The sequence below is a fragment of the Pteropus medius genome, unplaced genomic scaffold (assembly GCF_902729225.1).
Source record: "Pteropus medius unplaced genomic scaffold, Ma_sr-lr_union100, whole genome shotgun sequence".
In the NCBI taxonomy this organism is placed as follows: domain Eukaryota; kingdom Metazoa; phylum Chordata; class Mammalia; order Chiroptera; family Pteropodidae; genus Pteropus; species Pteropus medius.
In genome coordinates, this window is record NW_024352783.1 from 2259271 (window position 1) to 2276807 (window position 17537).

General features: G+C 46.8%; 1 protein-coding gene across 4 annotated transcripts in view; it reads right to left on the reverse strand.

Moving 5' to 3' along the window:
* Nucleotides 1-835: 835 nt before the first annotated feature.
* The window catches only part of GAS7 (growth arrest specific 7), a 204732-nt gene continuing 188030 nt past the window's right edge, over nt 836-17537 (reverse strand). For all 4 annotated transcript variants that reach the window (XM_039847350.1, XM_039847349.1, XM_039847351.1 and 1 more), the window contains 5 exons: nt 14463-14591; nt 13419-13542; nt 8928-9007; nt 7440-7538; nt 836-6779 (listed from right to left, as the gene is read on the reverse strand). In XM_039847350.1, coding sequence (XP_039703284.1) covers nt 6666-6779; nt 7440-7538; nt 8928-9007; nt 13419-13542; nt 14463-14591 — 546 coding nt within the window. In that variant the 3' untranslated portion in view covers nt 836-6665. The remainder of the gene's footprint in view (nt 6780-7439; nt 7539-8927; nt 9008-13418; nt 13543-14462; nt 14592-17537) is intronic.

A 17537-nucleotide genomic window follows, 5' to 3' on the forward strand; every position in this document is an offset into this window, starting at 1 on the left:
ATGAGGCCACCCCAACTCCTCTATTTAATATAGCAAGTTACCTGCCCTCACCCCTGAAACTACCAATCCCCTCGCTCTGCCCGTTTTTTCTTTCTCCCTAACATTTAATACCTTCTACACTCACACTATGTAATTTTGTTACATCTACTGTTTTTGTCTGTCTCTCCCTGCTAGAAAGTAAGCTCATGGGGGCAGGGCTCTGTTTCATTCGCTGTGTTCCCAGTACCTAGTATCTGACATATAGTAGGTGCTCAACAATTATTGCAGGCAGTCAGGCAGAAGGGACGAATGAGAAAATATCCAGTAGCCCCCTTCTGTTCAAAAGGACAGAAGTCACCAGGGGAGGGGAATGGGGCCTGGGTCAGGTGTGTGTGTCTGGCAGCACGGCGCCCATCTTGGTGAGGGGTGAACACTCAGGTACCCTTTGTCTCTCTGCTAAGTCATCGGGAGTAAAATTATCACCAATCCTGGGAGCCTGGGAGGAATGCTGAGACCATTTGTACAAAGGAGAGCGTGGCAGCCCTCCAGGAAGGAGGGTCGCCCAGCGGGACCCAGTGTCTCTGGACAGTTTATTTTACATGGGATGAATCTAAGCATCTCAAGTGTACACACAGAGCCAAAGGAAAAAAATGGGTGAGCATTTAACTTCCTGAAAATGCTTTATAATAATGCAGAACAATTATATATAGCAAACGCCTTCCATATTTAAACCCTTTAAACATTTAATTCTTCAGCATTAATACACACAAATGCTATTATGGAGGGTGGGGAGGGGGTGGGAAGGGCAGATTACAACCTCCATAGGGATCAGAGTTTCAACAGTGTTACTTATAAATTATATTACATCGATTTTATTTACTGATCTAGGCAGCCAGAGGGCGGAAGGATATACAATTTGGAGTAAACACATTCATACCGGGATGAGGAATGCTGGCAGGAGACACAGCTTTTTAACATTAAAAATGTATAAAGTATTTAGCAAAAGTTACAGAAAACGGACCAAACAAGCAAGTTTATTTTGTTAGAAAATTCCACTTTCATAGGGTTTGCTCATGTGCTCGTCTCTGTGAAAGGACTGCCCCCTTCCCCATGATCTCCTTCCCAAGGGCAGAGATGCAAATTTGGGGCTGGTCCTCAGGGGTGGCTGGTGTCCCTTTGAATGTCTGTTCCCGGGTCCACATGGCTGCCTGGAGGCCATGGCTCCCAAGGACCAGTCCACTGCATGTGATGCTGGAAGGGGAGCGTCACCACTTGACAGATAAGTCCACAGAGGTCCCAGAAAGGGACATGACAACTTCAGGTTAAGGGACAACGGAGACAGCAGAGTGGGGTGAGTTGAGTGCTCTTGCCTTGGTACCATATGCTTTGCCTCTCCATCCCCATGTCACAACCTCCTCCCAGAGCACCCATGTGTCAGACCCTTTGCATTCCACCACTGCAATCCCATTAGGAATTTCCCTGAAACACAAAGGGTCAATGTCCCCTGTATAGCACACAGATCAAGGACCATCACAATCCCTCTCCCTCAGAGGCACCTCCCAACGAAGGCTCCTGAAAGAGCCTCAGCCTAGCATCTAGAGGGTTGGGAAAAATGGAACACTGCTTTTTTTGACACGTGTCTTATTCTTACCAAATCAGCTGTAACAGGAATCGGGTCCCTCACCTTCAGGAAAGGCCTGACAGAAATAATATTTCTGGGGGGGTGGGGAATGATGAGAGTCCTTCCTGACAAAATTCAGCCCAGCAACATAGATCCTAGGGTCCCCACCATGGGGCCCTGTGGGCCCGGGCTCCCCGGTCCTGACCTTCGCCTGGCCTGGACCCAGGTATGTCTTCAGTTTGCTTGGAGAGATGCCTGCTTGCCTTCTGGGGCTCACCTGTCACTGAGCAGGGCATGATCAAGATGTGGCTTGGAGGAGTTGTCACCTTGGGGATCCTAAGAAGAACTACCTCATTCTCAACAGCTCTTAATTTTACCTTCCTCTGTGTCTAAATGGAGACATGCCAAGGTATCCCTTTCGTGAGGGTTTCAGGCAACACCATGCACAACTGTGCTAACAAGACCAGATTAGGGATGACCATGTGCTTAGGGTATAAAATTGGAAAAGGGGAGGGGAAACAGAATGCAGCAACCAACCAGAGGAGGCCCGAGTGCTTTTCTAGAACAATTACTCCCACTGTGCAGATTAAGCAAGAGACCCAGAAAAGGCTCATGATGAGCCCAAGGCCACCCCTGGTCTTCTCATCCATGCTATGTCCATTCACCTTCCACACCCCATAATGCTCAGTAAATGACAAGGACTGTGAGAGCTGTGTCATGGGGGTCTCCCCAGGAGGGAGTAGATTTGCTACTGAGGTGCAGGGCACAGCAGCAGTGGAAGGAAACTGAGACTCCACCCACCCCTTTCCCCAATTTCTGGCAGCTTTCTGCATTGCCCAATCCTAACATGAACCAAAAAGGCAAGTGTGAGCCCCAAGAACTACCTGTGGGCACAGCTGTCATTTGCAAAAGGGGCCTTGGGGACCAGAGGAAGCAGCAGGCTGGAAGTAGCCATGCAAACAAGCTGAAGACCCCAGAACAGAAACTTCTGGGGCAAACAACTCATTTTAAAAGCAAGGAAACAGTGTGGTACACCCATGCAATGAAACACTACTCGGTGATGCAAGGGAAGAAATTACAGACACATGACAACATGGGTGCCTCAACAATACTGAGTGAAAGAAGCCAGACTCAGAGGTTACACAGTGTGACTTCGTTTACATGACATTCTAGAAAAGGTAAAACTATAGGGTCAGAAAATCAATCAGTGGTTGTCAGGGGCTGGGGGTAGAAGGAGCGGATTAACTACAGAGGAGTCTGGGGGAATTTTTGGAGTGATGGAAACACTATGTTGATTTTGGTGGTGGTTACAAGGCCATATAAGTTCGTCAAAATTCACTGAACCATATATTTCAGAAGGGCGAATTTTACTGTGTCAATAAACTACAATACTGGAATGTCAAATACCTCAATAAATCTGGAAAAAGAAAAGGCAGTGGTCTTTAGGGGTGGGGAGGATTATGGGAATAAGATGGTGTGCTGGCTAAGTAAGCATGCTGCTGATCTGTACCCCACTTAACATCTGTAAAGTGCTTTCCCTACCTACATAATAATCAGCAGGTCTGTAGAATCCTCTGTAAACTCTCCTTGTCAAGGCCACTCACAGCTGGAAGCAAAGTCACTTAAACAAGCCAAGGTCTTTGAAGTCTTCTGAATTTTATGGCTTGTATTTCCAAGAAGGGACTTTGGCTCAGCCAAGATTTGTATGCACCCATCCACTAATCTCTAGTAATTGACTGGTTTTCACAAAGGGAATAGAAACCAACTCCTAGTTCATGAATGTGCACACTGTTTCTCTTTGCTTCAGATCATTAACCAGCCCTGATAAGCAGAGAAGTGCCTCCTACTGTAGAAATCCTCCCTGTCCAACAGGTGTTGGGTGGAGGGAGGAAAAAGGCCCAAGGCGATCCCAGTGGCAGAACCTCAGGACAGCCATCCCTGTGGTTCAGCTGGTCGGTGATTTGCAATACTGATCAAAAGTTTTACAAAAAATGGAGAAGAACAAGTGGCTTTTCCTGAAGGTTGTTGTGGCAACCAGCTCACTTTGAACACCATCCGTCTTAGAGATTTTTAAAAATCAGCTTTTCATAGACAAAACTAAGTGCATCTGGAAGCAGGTAGAAGAGGCTCACCTATTCTCAAAAATGGAACAATGGATGTGCTCAAGAATAACCCACACTTACCAACTCTGAATAAATCCACCCAAATCCTCATATAACCTAAACACCGAAACACAAACAAAACAAAAAAACAATAACCCAGACAGAGTGTTTGCTACCCCAAGTGCACTTTTAGATACTCTAGACTGCATCCTGATCTTGACCTCACCCAGAGGGTGGCCCTGTGAATAGGGACAGGGGGCCTGGACTCTTAACTGCGGCCCTGCTCTTAATTCACTGTGTTCATCTTACGACACTCACATGCCATGCCTGGCCTTCATTCTTCCTCTTTGTAAAGTGAGGAGAGTTATTTAAAACAAAAGAAATCTGGGAACTTCGAGTTGGATATGGGCTGTGAGGGTCTTGCAACCAGTTGATTGAAGCCTTGTTGCTATCTACCTTCCACCCAGTGGATAAATGCCGTATGGTGGTAGTTTGTAATAACAGGCTCCCAGTGGGTTAAATGTGGAAGGGGTGCAATATTCTCATTCTCCAAAAAGGTACCTGTCTTCATGGAGAATAGAGGGGATGGAGGAAGAATGCCTGTCTCATATACGGCTACATTTTTAGTATCCCACACAATGCCTGGCTTGTCCCCAAGTATCTGCTGGACAAAGGAATGAATGCACGTAGATCTATCAGCACAACAGATAGTATCTCTGAAAACCTGAATTCTGCAGAGTACCTGTATGTGAATGCCAAGGGTACTGACCTGTGAGGCCCCTGGAGAAAAGATGTCTACACAAAATGAGAGATTGTGGGCTTCCCTGTTGACAGGGCCGTATCTTGTCCTCGGATGTTGGCACATTGCTCAGCCTTAGCTAAATGGTTGATGAATGAATAAACAAGGGAAGAAAAATAGAAAAGGAATATGTGAAGAAACTAACGAGACTGGGGGTGAGGGGCTGAGGGGGAAAGACTGACTTTAGAAAACAGGCTGGCCCACACTGGGCCAACTCAGGCTACCCTGGAAGAGGTGAGAACTCCCGCTGTCCCAGGGAGGAACAGAAGACTGGAATTTTCAGATGGGAATGAGAAGACAAAATGAGCCATATCCACTCAAAATATGTGTTAATAACAAGACTATTGGTTTTGACTATTTGAAAATCATCCATAAATTATTTTACTAAGCCACAGAGCAATTACTACTAGCACCCATTTTCAAATAAAGAAACTAAAAAATAATATTCTAAGATTGGTAGTTGGTGTCACGGCCCAACCCCAGATCTGGAAGGAGGGGTTCTCCATCCCATGGACACTTCCATCCCGATGATCTTCAAGTTGGTAAAGCCCTCACACTGAGCTTTTTGGTTGGGATGCTCCAATAAGAAGAAAAAAGTGACAAAGTTTGGTTTGCTTTAGAATATTTGGCATCTTTTTACCACAAACTATGAGGGAAAAATTTTGACTCAATGAAAGAGGTGCTAAAAGATTCAATGTTACTAAGTTGTCAGTTACTGGCATGTAAGACTGAAAGGCCAGAGAGTTGTGCTCTGAGAATTCTGCCCTTATGGGAAACGTATGGGTCCTGTAAATCCGAAGTAATCAATGGGAAAGATGAACTAAGAAACATGAGTTCCAGGCTAGAATCTGCCCCTTGCTAGCGGTGTGACCTCCTTCAGGTCCCTTTTCTTATTCCGGTCCCTTCGCATGGATTCTCAAGACTTAACATGATGGAGGATGTGTTTGCTATGATTTGGAAAGGGAGAAAGTGATATGCAAGGACCTGATGGCAGCCCTGAAAGCTTTCTAAGTCACTCTCAAACCGGGCTTTTCCAGGAATCAGGAGATAGAGAAAGGGGAAGATGGTACCAGCAACAAGCCGATGCTTGGTGCAGGACTCTGAAGTGTGCAGGAGCTGAGAAGCCAAGGTGGTGGGACACTGCCTATCAGGCAACAACCTACTGTGGCCATGTGCCTATACAGTGACCACTTGTGAGAGAAAATCTACAAGGGACAGTGGTCCCAACCTGGCCGTGCACAAGCAGGTGGAGCTACTGGGGGTATAACAAAGAATTGCCCCAATCCATCTCCCACATGGGAATGACCCAGCCCCATTAAGAGCCTGGGAGAGGGTAAGGGTGGGAGGAGGGAGCATCAGAAGGCTGGATGGATTGGGATTTCCAGAGAGGAGACTTTACAGAGGATGCCTGATCTATAGGGAACACAATTCAACGTTCTGAATCAGGGCTAATTTGCCGAATGAGGTAGTTCCATCCTGATCTCTCCAGGCAGTGTCAGTCTGGGAAGACAGGAGCCAAGTCTTCTTCCCAAGACCCTTAATGATGAAACGTGACAGAGAAGAGCCAGGATGTGGGCTCCCAGAATGCAATGGGAAAAACAAAGAGGGCAGGCTGCAAAGGATGCTGAATGAGGGCCGTTCAGCTGAATGGTGCCTTCTATACAAATTTTGATCCTGACACTTGGCTCGGAGAAAGAGACCTCCCTCCCCTGACCCTCCAAAGCCCTGGAGACAAAGAGACAGCTGGAGGAAGGATCTTGGGGCTTCCAGGGGCACAAATGTGTGACACAGCTGGCTCTGGGTGGTAAGGTGACCCCTGCAGTCCTCCGCAGGGACCACAAAGTTCCAGCCTCAGTTCGTTCTCAGAGTGGCAAGCACAGCATGGGAGTTGGGGGACTTCGGCCTCAGAGACAAGGGCAGGGCTGTGGATCTGTCCCCCTGGCCTGGGGACACTGGGGAGCTCCCAGCAGGGCCTTCCGGGCTGCCCTTCTGGAAAAACCAGCTTCTTGTGGAATCACCGCACCCTCCGCTCTCCTCAGCTGACCAGGAGAGTGGGTGGGAGGGCAGCTCAGCAGGAGGACCTATGGCAGGAAGCACCACCTCGTCTCTGTGGGACCCCCCAGCCTCTCTCCTTGGCAGGACCCCCGGGGCCACACATGCCCTTCTAGATCTCCATGTCCACAGGGCGGATGTTGCCCGTCTTGTGCTCTCTAACCCACAGCTCCCTGTCTTTGGCTGGGTCCACTTTTTGAAGCAGTTGGTCCACAGGCTCGACTGTCTGCAAGATACAAAGAAGAGGGGACACCGTCAGAGGTGGCAGCTGAACCATGCTGCTCAGGCCTTTGTGCCTGTGTCAGAGGAGCTTCACATGGGGCTTCAGATGTGCAGAGGGGTGTGAGAACAGGGAGCCTGGACCTCTCTTCCCCACCCTCCTTCTCACTGGGTGCGCTTTACCCTCTAGACCTCAGGGCTGGATGAAAGGGCAGGGTGGCCTCAATGTCTCCAGGTCCGTGATCAGTTCTTCCATTTGTTCCTGCATTTACCACCATAGAACAGGAAAAATGGAATTTGGCCTTAGATATTCTGGATATTTCCAGATTTTTTTTGGGGGGGGGAGGGGTAAGAAAATCACTGGGGGAGGCAAGAACATTTTCAGCTATTTAAACTATCATGAGCTAATTTCTCTGTGGTATAATAGCTCATGCATCTTGTACTTATTTCATGCATTTCAGATGGGTTCACATGGGCATCCAGGACAATCTGCGAGTGCATCCCAAGAGGTTGCCCGTAGGCCCGAGCAGCTGCCCTTGCCCATCTTCAGGACAGATTAATTTTAGTGACCACTTAGTCTGCCATGGCATAGTGGCAGGTGGCTCTCTCCCTGGCCTGGGGTCCCCCTGGGGTTCTGCTGGCCTTGGCCTAGGAGCAGGGAACTCACACTTTGGTTGAACATGTCTGTCTCATGCCGCAGTTGTGTGTATTGGCACAGATGTTGCCGGATCATCTCTACCCTCTCCACCTCTAGTCGCTCCAGCTCCTGCACAGGAGGAAAGACCAGAGACCTCTGAGCATGTCCCCTCAACCTTCTCGCCACAGGTCCCCAACCGCCCTATACACACAATGCCGGCTTAGACCCAATCCCATCTGACTGTGTGGGGTCTGATGAAGAACTCACCCCATATCTAGGGGTGAATGTAAAGATGAAGATAATATAGTAGCCACTGTTTCCTGAATCCTGCCTTGCCAGGCATGGTGGGAGCTAAGGGCTTTACATGCATTACTTAATTTTAAGAGATAGTTTCTGTTCTTATCTGCATTTTCCAAACAGAGGAATAAACACCCAGAGAGGTAATGTTATTTGTTCAAAGCAACATGAAATTATGGGAGGAGTGGATGTGAACCAGGATCTACTGTGGTCTTAATCACGATTCTGTACCAGTGCAGCCCTAGCCCCAGTTCCCCAACGGGGTGGAAAAATGGGACATATGAGGGAGTGCCTGTGCTCCAAACTCCTGGGGCTTTGCTTCTGGGCCTCTGCTGAACAGCCTCTCTCCTCTGTCCACCCCTAGTGCTGACAGACCAGAGACCAGGCTAGGGGAGACAGCGGGCCTGGGAGTGGGTGGCCACTGTCAAAGGAAAGAGTGGAAAGGGTTTGTCCTTTGGTTTCTAGGTGATTCTGCATCTTTAGAATTTAGAGGATCAGGCTATTATTCTGTGAACAACTAGGTCACTGCTGAGGGGATTAACTGGGGAAAGGGATAAAGCAGGAGGTTTAATTAGGAGATTAACCAGGAGGAAACCAGGTCACTGTCCTGTGCTGGATGGATGGGGGTGGCTTCGGACAGTGGGATGATGCGATAAGCACCTGGCATGATGCCTCCTTTCTCATCTGGCCTAAAAGCCCAAGTGTCAACGCCACTTTACTGCAACAGGAGCTGACCTAGGGGGAGATGCTTCCTCATGCCCCTTGGTCATGCCACCCCCCCCAACCCCCATACCCCTCCTACACAGCTTCCCAATCTCACCATTTACGCGCCTGCGCAGGATCGCCTATCCAGGGCCTGCAGCTCTTCTGAGGGTGGGAGGGTCATGCTTCCTACAACTTGGCTATGTGTCCTAAAGGGGCCACTGTCCATTTGGTTGGGGGCACCCTCAGTTGAACCTGACACCTCAAGGAACAGCTGAGAAGAATATAGCAAGGTCCAACCCTCACCCATGTTCACACAGCTAGGAAGTACCAGGGCAAGAACTTGAATCGACATAGACTGGACCAGAGTCAAGGTCTTAAGCCCAACACTAGAGCAGATCTAATGACAATCTCCACAGTCACCGTCGCTCTACCACCTGTTCACCTGCCTGCATCCACCCGGGGCGTCCTGATAGTCAGTCCCTGGACTGACCTGCTTACACGTATCTGGGCACTCACCAATGTGGTAGTCACCATTTCTTCAAACCACTTGGACTGGGCCTGGTTGTAGAGGTCCACACAGCGCATGAGGTCATCTCCTGGAATAGGCCAAAACCACTATCACGCTCTGTCCGGTCCTTGCTATAGCTTCTCTTTCCTACCTTTAGCCCAAATCGATGCCCTCTCCTCTCCTTGGGGTCTTGGGGGCCACTGGAAAGTTGGGGGAGGGGAAAGCATAACGAAAAGAGGGGGCAACCCAGCACAAGAGACCAGCTTCAGAGTGTCCATCTGAACTTGACCCCAGACACCAATAATTGAGGATGGGGGTTTCTCAGTGTGTGTATGTCATGGGGAGGAGTTACTCCTAGGACCCGTGACCCTATTACAAGTCCAAGAAATGCTTCTTCTCTAAAGATGGCAGTTTCATTTACATTGGAGAGTACTTCTTGGTTAAAACATGCAACTTGGTACTAGCTGAGAGTTAAAGAAGAAACATTTGCAAATTTTGCAAATTATGTTTGTTTGTGTGTGTGTGTGTGTGTGTGTTTGTACATGTAAAATAATGTGCTTGATGGTTTATGGCTCATCCAGGTGCAGGAATGGTATGAAAACATGCACTAGAGCATTACACACCAATTTCAGGATAGCGTTTATGTTGGGAAACAGAAAGGATGGGTGGGAGAAAATGAGCTCTCTCTATAGTGCTTTATTTCATAAGAGAAAGATCTGAAACAAACATAACTATTCAATTTTGATGGCTAGTATATTGTGTTTTGCAATCATATGTACATTTGAAACATTTTGTAATTAGAAAAAAAAAGAAACTACAAAGTAATTGCAAACATTAGTAAGGCACCAGTACCCCAGAACCTTGCTACACAAAACACATTTCCTAGCCTAGCAGCATCGGTATGCTATGGGAGCTTGCTAGAAATGCTGATCTCCAGATATCCCTGATACCCAGTGAATCACAAACTGCATTTTCACAAGATCCTCAGGTGACCAATATGCTCCTCACAGTTAGAAAAACACCACTCGAGTGCACAGCTTGGTTTAAATGTAGTTTAGATCAGCAGTCCCCAAGCTTTTTGGCACCAGGGACCGGTGCTCCTATGAGAATCTAATGCCTATGATGATCTGAGGAGGAGCTGAGGTGGTGATGCTAGTGCTGGGGAGCGGCTGCAAATGCAGATGAAGCTTCACTCACTTGCCAGCTGTTCACCTCTTACTGTGTGGCCCAGTTCTTAATGGGCCACAGACTGGTACCAGGGGTTAGGGACCTGTAGTTTAGATCATCACCGGATTCCAGAGAAACGAAGGCATCGTGGCCTTTGCTCATGATGGGAAAAACTCAGGAGCCAACCAAAGCTAACTGATTTACTGTTGAAATCCAGTAACTGGAGTTGATTCCAAGTTATTCCTATAACAACATCACCTTGTGTGCATTCTGACATGAAAGTGAAAGAAGATGGAGAGTTAGAGCCACGTGACCCAAGGCCTAGTCAGTAGCCCCCTTCCCCCGAACCACACCACCAGCTGGAAGATAACCCTTGAGTAAAAGAACTCAAATCAAGGGCCTTGTTCATTTTGCTCTCGGTCCAAGGCCAACGACTGGGCTCTTGATCCCAAGAAGGACTGAAACTGGAGAGAAGAACTTGAGTATGTCACTGCAAACGCATGCCCACCAAGAGTCCGTGCCTAACCAAGGATGGAGTTAGCATGTTGCCCTAGAAAGGAGCAATACGAAATTCCCAAAGCCCTATTTGTCGATCCTCATTTTGAGAACATGCATTGGTAACTTCTGCAACATCAGGAAATGGGGCAGGTGAAGAAGGGTGTGTCTTCTTTCTATGCAGCCTAAGGGTTTGAAATCAAACCCTTCTGAACAGTATGAGTTAAGGACATAGATTCTGGAACCAGAATATCTGGACTGTCAGACCAGCTCTACTGTTTATTAGCCGTGCACTCTTGAACAAGTCAATTAACCTGTCTGCACTTCAGATTCCTCAACTGTAAAATGAAGATAATAACGGTACCTTCGGAGTCATGATGAAGATTAAATACATCAATATATGTAAAGTGCTTGGAATGGACACTGACACAGAGTCAGCAAACTGTGTAACACGAGCTAGAGTGATGACGATGATGAGACAAAATGAAGTCGAGCCCCCTGAGGATCCAGCTGCCCTCCCTTCTAGTAGCCCTGGAAAAGATGAGAGAGGAGAAGGGAAGGGAGCAGGAGGAAAGAAAAGACAGCATATTCTGGGTAACAGGCTGTCTAGCAAAATGGTGACAAGTAAATCTTTGGAATAAGAGAAGATGGAATTCTTCAATATGCTCCGTAAACTTAGGTCTCGGGAAAGTTTCTTATCCTGTTTGTCATTAGTTTCCTCACTTGTAAAAGGGTAAAAAAAAATACCTCCCTACAGGAGGACCATGAAGATAAAGAGAAAGAATGTTCTAAGGCACATAGCCTGGTGCCTAGCACACAGAAAGGTGCTTTTTATAGTTGGGTCTAAGGATGAGTCACTTTAATCACAAATAATTTCAGACTTAGGGATAAGAGACCATGTTACCTGGTGACTACAATAAAATGAAACAATAGCAAGACTAGAGAACAACAGTAACAAAGCCTGAACTCATGAAAAATTGAAGATTTTATTTTAAATTTGGCTCAAAGATGAAATCAAATCACAAATAACAAAATATCTAGAATATGAGAATGAAAACCATGCAAACCAGAACTTGTGGAATATGGTTAAGACAGTGGTATGAGGAAAAGTAAGTGTCTGGTAGCCTAAATATTTAATTTTTTAACCTTAGGCTAAGAAAAAAAAGTAAAGGAAAAAAGTGTTTAAAAAAAAATTTGAAAGAGGAACTTAAACTCATTAAGGGAAAAAAAGCACTATACGAAAAAAAAATAACAAGAAACAAGCTGAAAAAAAAAAACCAACCCACCAAAAAAACAAAAGAAATAAAAAAGACCATATTAAAGATAAACAAGAACCTAGGAAAAATATCTGCAACTCAAATGACAAAAGGACAATTTTCATAACATTTAAATAATCCCCATAGATCAATCAGTAAGAACAAGAACAGCTACTCGACTAGAAAATAGGGACAGGATATGTGCTACTCAGTTCATAGAAAAAAAGTCACAGATGACTTGTCAGCCTATTTTTGAAATGCTCAATTTCACTCAAAAAGAAATGTAAATTAATTTAACAAGATATTTTTCATCAGAGAACTATAATGTCACAATTTGATAGCACACACGGCATTAACAAGAATTTAGGGAACAGGCATTCATTAATGCTATTGGTGGGACATGATACTATTCAGCCATTAAAAAAGTCTGATGTACATGAATGGATGAGGAACTAAAAGAATAGGTAATGGAATAGAGCTATCTCTAAGATATAATGATTAAATATAAGTTCAGAACATAGGGTATAATATGACCTAATGTGTATAAATTTAAATGTAAATATTAAAAAATTGAAAAAATTAAAAAACTAGGAAGTGTTGATGGAGATTATATCTGGAAAATTAAGATTTTTATATTCTTATGTGCTAATTAAAATATTTTCCCAAGCAAATATATTGTTTTACAAGATAATTTTATTTAATAATTTAATAAATTAAATAAATTTGAATAGCCTCTCTTCGTCCTGTGTTTCCCTTACCACTCCCAATAAGTATATTATGCCTTCTCTTTCTGGATCCACTAATTTATCACCATGCAGTTATAAGAGCTTTATATCAAGTGCTATGTTTATATTATTATTATTATTATTATTATTATTTAATGACTTGTTTTATACCATCTTATTTCAAAACATCCTTATGGTGGCTGCTTCGTTCTATAATGAATTGATTGTATCAGGTTCACCAGAAGTTGAGGTGAAGGGACTTACAGACCATCTGATCCAAAACCTAATCCTACAGCACATGTTTCAATTCCCGAAAGCAGTAAGCACTGTCCTTGCATGCAGTGAAAGTTGGTTTTATTTTTTAGAAATATTTGGTAAGGTTTTTTTTACTGGTTCCAACTGGCTTTTCTCCCCATTCCTTGAGCATTAGCTAATTTTTACCACTAGGTGGAAGCAGAAACCACCTCACTGTAGGCATCTTTTGGGAGGATCTGAAATGTGGTTATTTCATTAAACAAAATGTCAGCCCATGGCCATAGGTGAACTTCTGGGGTATCACTCCCTGGGTAGGTAGGGTTTGTACTTCTCTATGGGGCTACACACAGTGATCGAGCCCTGAATTCTGAGTGCATGGAAGAGGTACCACCTCCTGGTCAGAAAGCCAGGGCCTGGGCAGGAAGAGCCCACACTGGGAGAGTGGGAGGAGCCTAGTCCTTCCTGGAGACAGCCTGGCCTGCTCCCCATTCCACAGCCCCACCCTCCAGCCTCACCTGGTGGGAGGCACCCAATCCCCCAGCCTTCTCCTTGCTGCTTCCTTGACCAAGTAAGGGCAGGTGGGCAATGGCCCCGCACTCACCAGCCTGCGTGGACTTCCTCCGCGCCTTCTTGATGTCTTCCTCCATCTTGTTGCTCAGCTTGATCTCCAGCTGCTGGGTCTTCATCTCCAGGTCTCTCTGCCGCTCAGTGAGGGCTTTCCGGGCCTGGGTGCCACGGAAATGGAGAGGCTGTTCACAGGGCTCAGAGCCTGGAGCACCCCACAGGTCACATGGCCTGGCCTCCCCATTTCCAGGTAAGAGTCATTTCTTTTCCCTGTTTTTGTGGATGATGTCACTGTGGCTCCAAGAGGCTAAGCGGCTAGATTAGCAGAGGCTGCAACACATCTCGTCCCCATCTCAATTGTCATCTGACATGGCCTATGGCAAGCCTCTCAGACCCCATTTTCGCTAGGGCATGTGCACGTACTGGGGGGTCAGGCAGTCTTAAAATCACATTCTTTCTGGACCACAAGGCCATCTCCATCACATCCCAGCAGTGCTAGGCAGGTGGCAGCACCAGCCATCCCGTTCTGTAGCACGACAGGCCCTTTAGTGGCAGTTTGGTGTTGCAACTGGCAAGTTCCCTTAGCGGTACGTGCCCCCTTCTCCTGTACCTTCCCTAAGTACTGGAGTCAGTCCCTGGGGAGAGTTCTCTTCCCTCCACAGCTTGCCTTCAGCAGCTCCCACCAAGCTCAGATCTCCCAGGCCTCCGGCAGGGGAGGAATTCAGTCAGGAGGGAACGTGCCAAGAAAGTCCCAGACGAAGGGGCCTTGTGTGGACAGGCAGCACATCCAGGTTCCATGGCCCACAAAAACATGGGTGTACCCTGTGTCCCAGGCCCGATGGAGCCCACTACATCTCCCACTGCAGGTGCAGCCTCTCCAGTTCCCACTGGTCCTCTGAGCACTGATCCAAGCACATGGGGAAGCAACTCCTACCTTCCCTTTGGCTGAGGTAGGTTCCTCAGGTGTGGGCTGGAGCCCACCTACTCAGCCATCTAGCCTTGGCACACGAGGCCCTGCTGGTTCACACCCCACCCTCTTTCAGCCCGATCTCCCACCCGCCCAGCATCCTGGGCCCCTCACCTTCTCCACTGAAGCATAGCGGCTGGCGAGCTGTTTACGGAGGTCAGCGATGTGGTGGTCACACTTTTTCATGTCTTTCTTGAAGTTTTCGCGGAAGTTCATTAGGGGCTTTTCTACCTCACTGTGAAGCTGTCAAGGAGAGTTGGGGGGACACACTGAGGATCCCAGGTCATCAGCTGCAAGCAAGTGGAGGAGGGAGGGCGCACTCTCCCACCCCTCCAGGTGAGGATGGGGCCTGGGACAGCGGCCTGGCCCTTCCAATAGGAAGGGTAGAAATAAGTGGCTGCTTATCAGGTCGCGGTTTAGGAAATCGCCTTAGCTGGCCAGGCCCCAGCGTTCACACCGACAATTGGACAGGTTAGAGTTTGGAGGTTTCCAAGTCCCTTGTCAGCTACTTCCTTCCCCCTCTAAGCTCCCACAGCTTCTTGCGGGGCTCTGCTTGGGTGTCCACCTCCCTTACTTTTCTGACGGGAGCTTTCTGGGGGAAGAAACCAAGCCACCATCTCTGTCCCTAAGCCCTTAGCACAGCGAGTGTCACCTAGATGCCATTTAATTAGGTGATCTCAGGTTGGTTCTATTTATTGAATATGTGCTATGTGTTGGGTGTGGAGACTACAAAGGTGACCTGGATGTGGTCCAAAGCTCGAGGAATCTATAGTGGAAACTCACAGGGCCCGCCTGTGAGCTGTGCGAGGGAGGGTGTGCTCACCTCACTGGTCTGCATAGCAACTGGCCCACTTCCCATCTCACCACAGGGAACTGGCCTCATTATACGAGTGCCAGAGAGAGGTTTTTGCTCTAAGGGGAGCTGGATGACTTTGTGTTTCTAAGCTTTTTTCCTTTTCTTTTATTCTTTCTCTCTTTCCCACTCCGCTCCCTTTTAGAGAACTTTTACTTAACACTATTTTTTTTTTTTTTTTTTGGTGTGAACATGAGATGTATTTGATAAGAAAACAGATCCATGTGAATCTGCTGCCGTCAGAGCCCAGGTGGGCAGCCTATAGCCCCACTGACTCAGCCTCCCAGAGCCCTACCGCCCGGACTCAACTCCTAGAGCCCCAGCCTACTCAGCCTCCTATGCCCTCCTGACAGGCCTCCAGGACCTCACCAACATGGCCTTCCAGGGTCCCTTGGCCTCTATCTGTGCCAGAAGTGCCTCTGGGAAGCACAGTGAACTTCCCTGGACAGATGACCCTTCCCACCTAGGATCCTGTGATTTCTCTCCTCTTCCTCCTTACCAGGCTCTTGTCCTATCATCTTTTTCTCTGGGTACTTCAAGGACTTAGGTGTTCCCAGTTCTACATAACCAATTACACATGATTGTGAGTTTTAAGAGGGCAGGAGTCATGCTGGTTTGGCTACTACTGTGTCTGCAGCATCTGGCTGCAACTGGTGCAGAGTGAGTGCCCTTTCACTACCTAGGGGAATGACGAATCTTCAGAGCCCAGCACCCTGGGTGACAAAATAAGAGATATGCTGTTGAATAAACTTCGAAGGTTTAAAAGGGAGCAGGGCCATCCAAATGCCCCTCTCCTTATATTATAAATATCTGCTATCCTTTTTTTGAGCCTCTGCAGTTTCCTTGTATAGGAAATCACCGCCACCTGGTGGCAGTTTGTAAGATGCTACAAACTTGAGAGCTACAGAGGGCCCGTAAGCCCCTGTCCCCTGTCCCACACAGGTGTTTGCTGAGGAGGAGGCACTGTATAACTCAGCTACCATGAGAACCTGCTCCTAACCTGGGGGATCTATGAGGGAACTTGCTCGGCCTGCTGACTCAGTAACTCTGAGGTTTATGAGGACCTGAAAAATGAGTTGATTTCTAGACTTCAACGTGCCCAAGAGTGACCTAGAGGGGCTTTTCAACATTCAGGATTCCGAGGCCCTAGCCCCAGGCTCTGTGAATCTGCCAATACACCAAAATGCTCTCCCCAAATTCTAAATGACATTCTGGAAACATAATGTTACTCACTGTCAGAGGTGATTCAATCCCTTGGATTTTCCCTCTATATTTTAAGTACTTATAAAAGAGATGATTTCGTCTTTAAAAAAAAGTGGCTGGGTTTCTATTTATACTTATTCTTAACTTTTAAGCATTCTCCTTTAACTGCAGGTCAGAAGTCCTTCCAGAAGCCTTTCCTCGTGAACCCTTGAGCCGGCCTGTCTTGCGGCAGGCAGGATTTTGAAGCCAGTTTGTCTTCTTGGAACTCCTGTACTCTCCACTTCCTCCTCCTTTCACCTCACGCATCAGAAGAGGACACGAGAAACCTCAAGGAGGAAGGGATTTCAGAGACCACCTGGTCCAGGGCTTTTCAAATGGTGGGTTGCTAAGAGTTGTGAAATCAGTTGAGGACCATAAAGCTGGTTCAGGTAGACCAGCTTTTTGATGGGAGTAGACCAGAGATGAGGAAAATATCAGAATGCATGTTAGGCAGAAAGAGAAGAGCTGTTTCATGAAATGTATGTGCCGGCTACGTGCATGCGTATCTACCTGTATGTGGAGATGGGGTGTGGATACCTGCGTGTTCTGGGTGGCCATGTAAAACGTGTTAGTGTGGGTCATAGTCAAATAAATTTCAAACGGAACCTCAAAGATGCTGAGTAACGCCCAAAGTCAGGAAGGTGGTTAGTGATAGCAAGCTTAGTGATAGAGACTCGTGTCTCCTGATTCCCGCTCTCCCCTCAAAATCCTGACTGAACGTATGACCTCTACTTGCATGATCAGCTTTTCTCCCATCAGAAATTTTTCCATTTTCCCTTCTTCAGCAAGAGCCAGGTATAACTTCCTTTGTATACCGTAATCTTATTTTTCTTTTTAGCAGCCTATTGCTATTAACAATGGCTTGAGCTATAGACTAGAAAAGCCTGAAAGACTGTAAAAACAAAACTGCATTTCTTTAAGAGCCCATATTCCTGACACAGAACAGCAGAATTTTAATTAGCCTTTAGGAGCAGAGGTTAAATGAATCTCGTGCAGAGGTTAAATGGGTCTCATGCATACGGGAGCCATATTATCCATGGAGGAGAATACCCCTTTCTTTTCAAAGAATAGCCATACAACCACTGGGCTGCAAT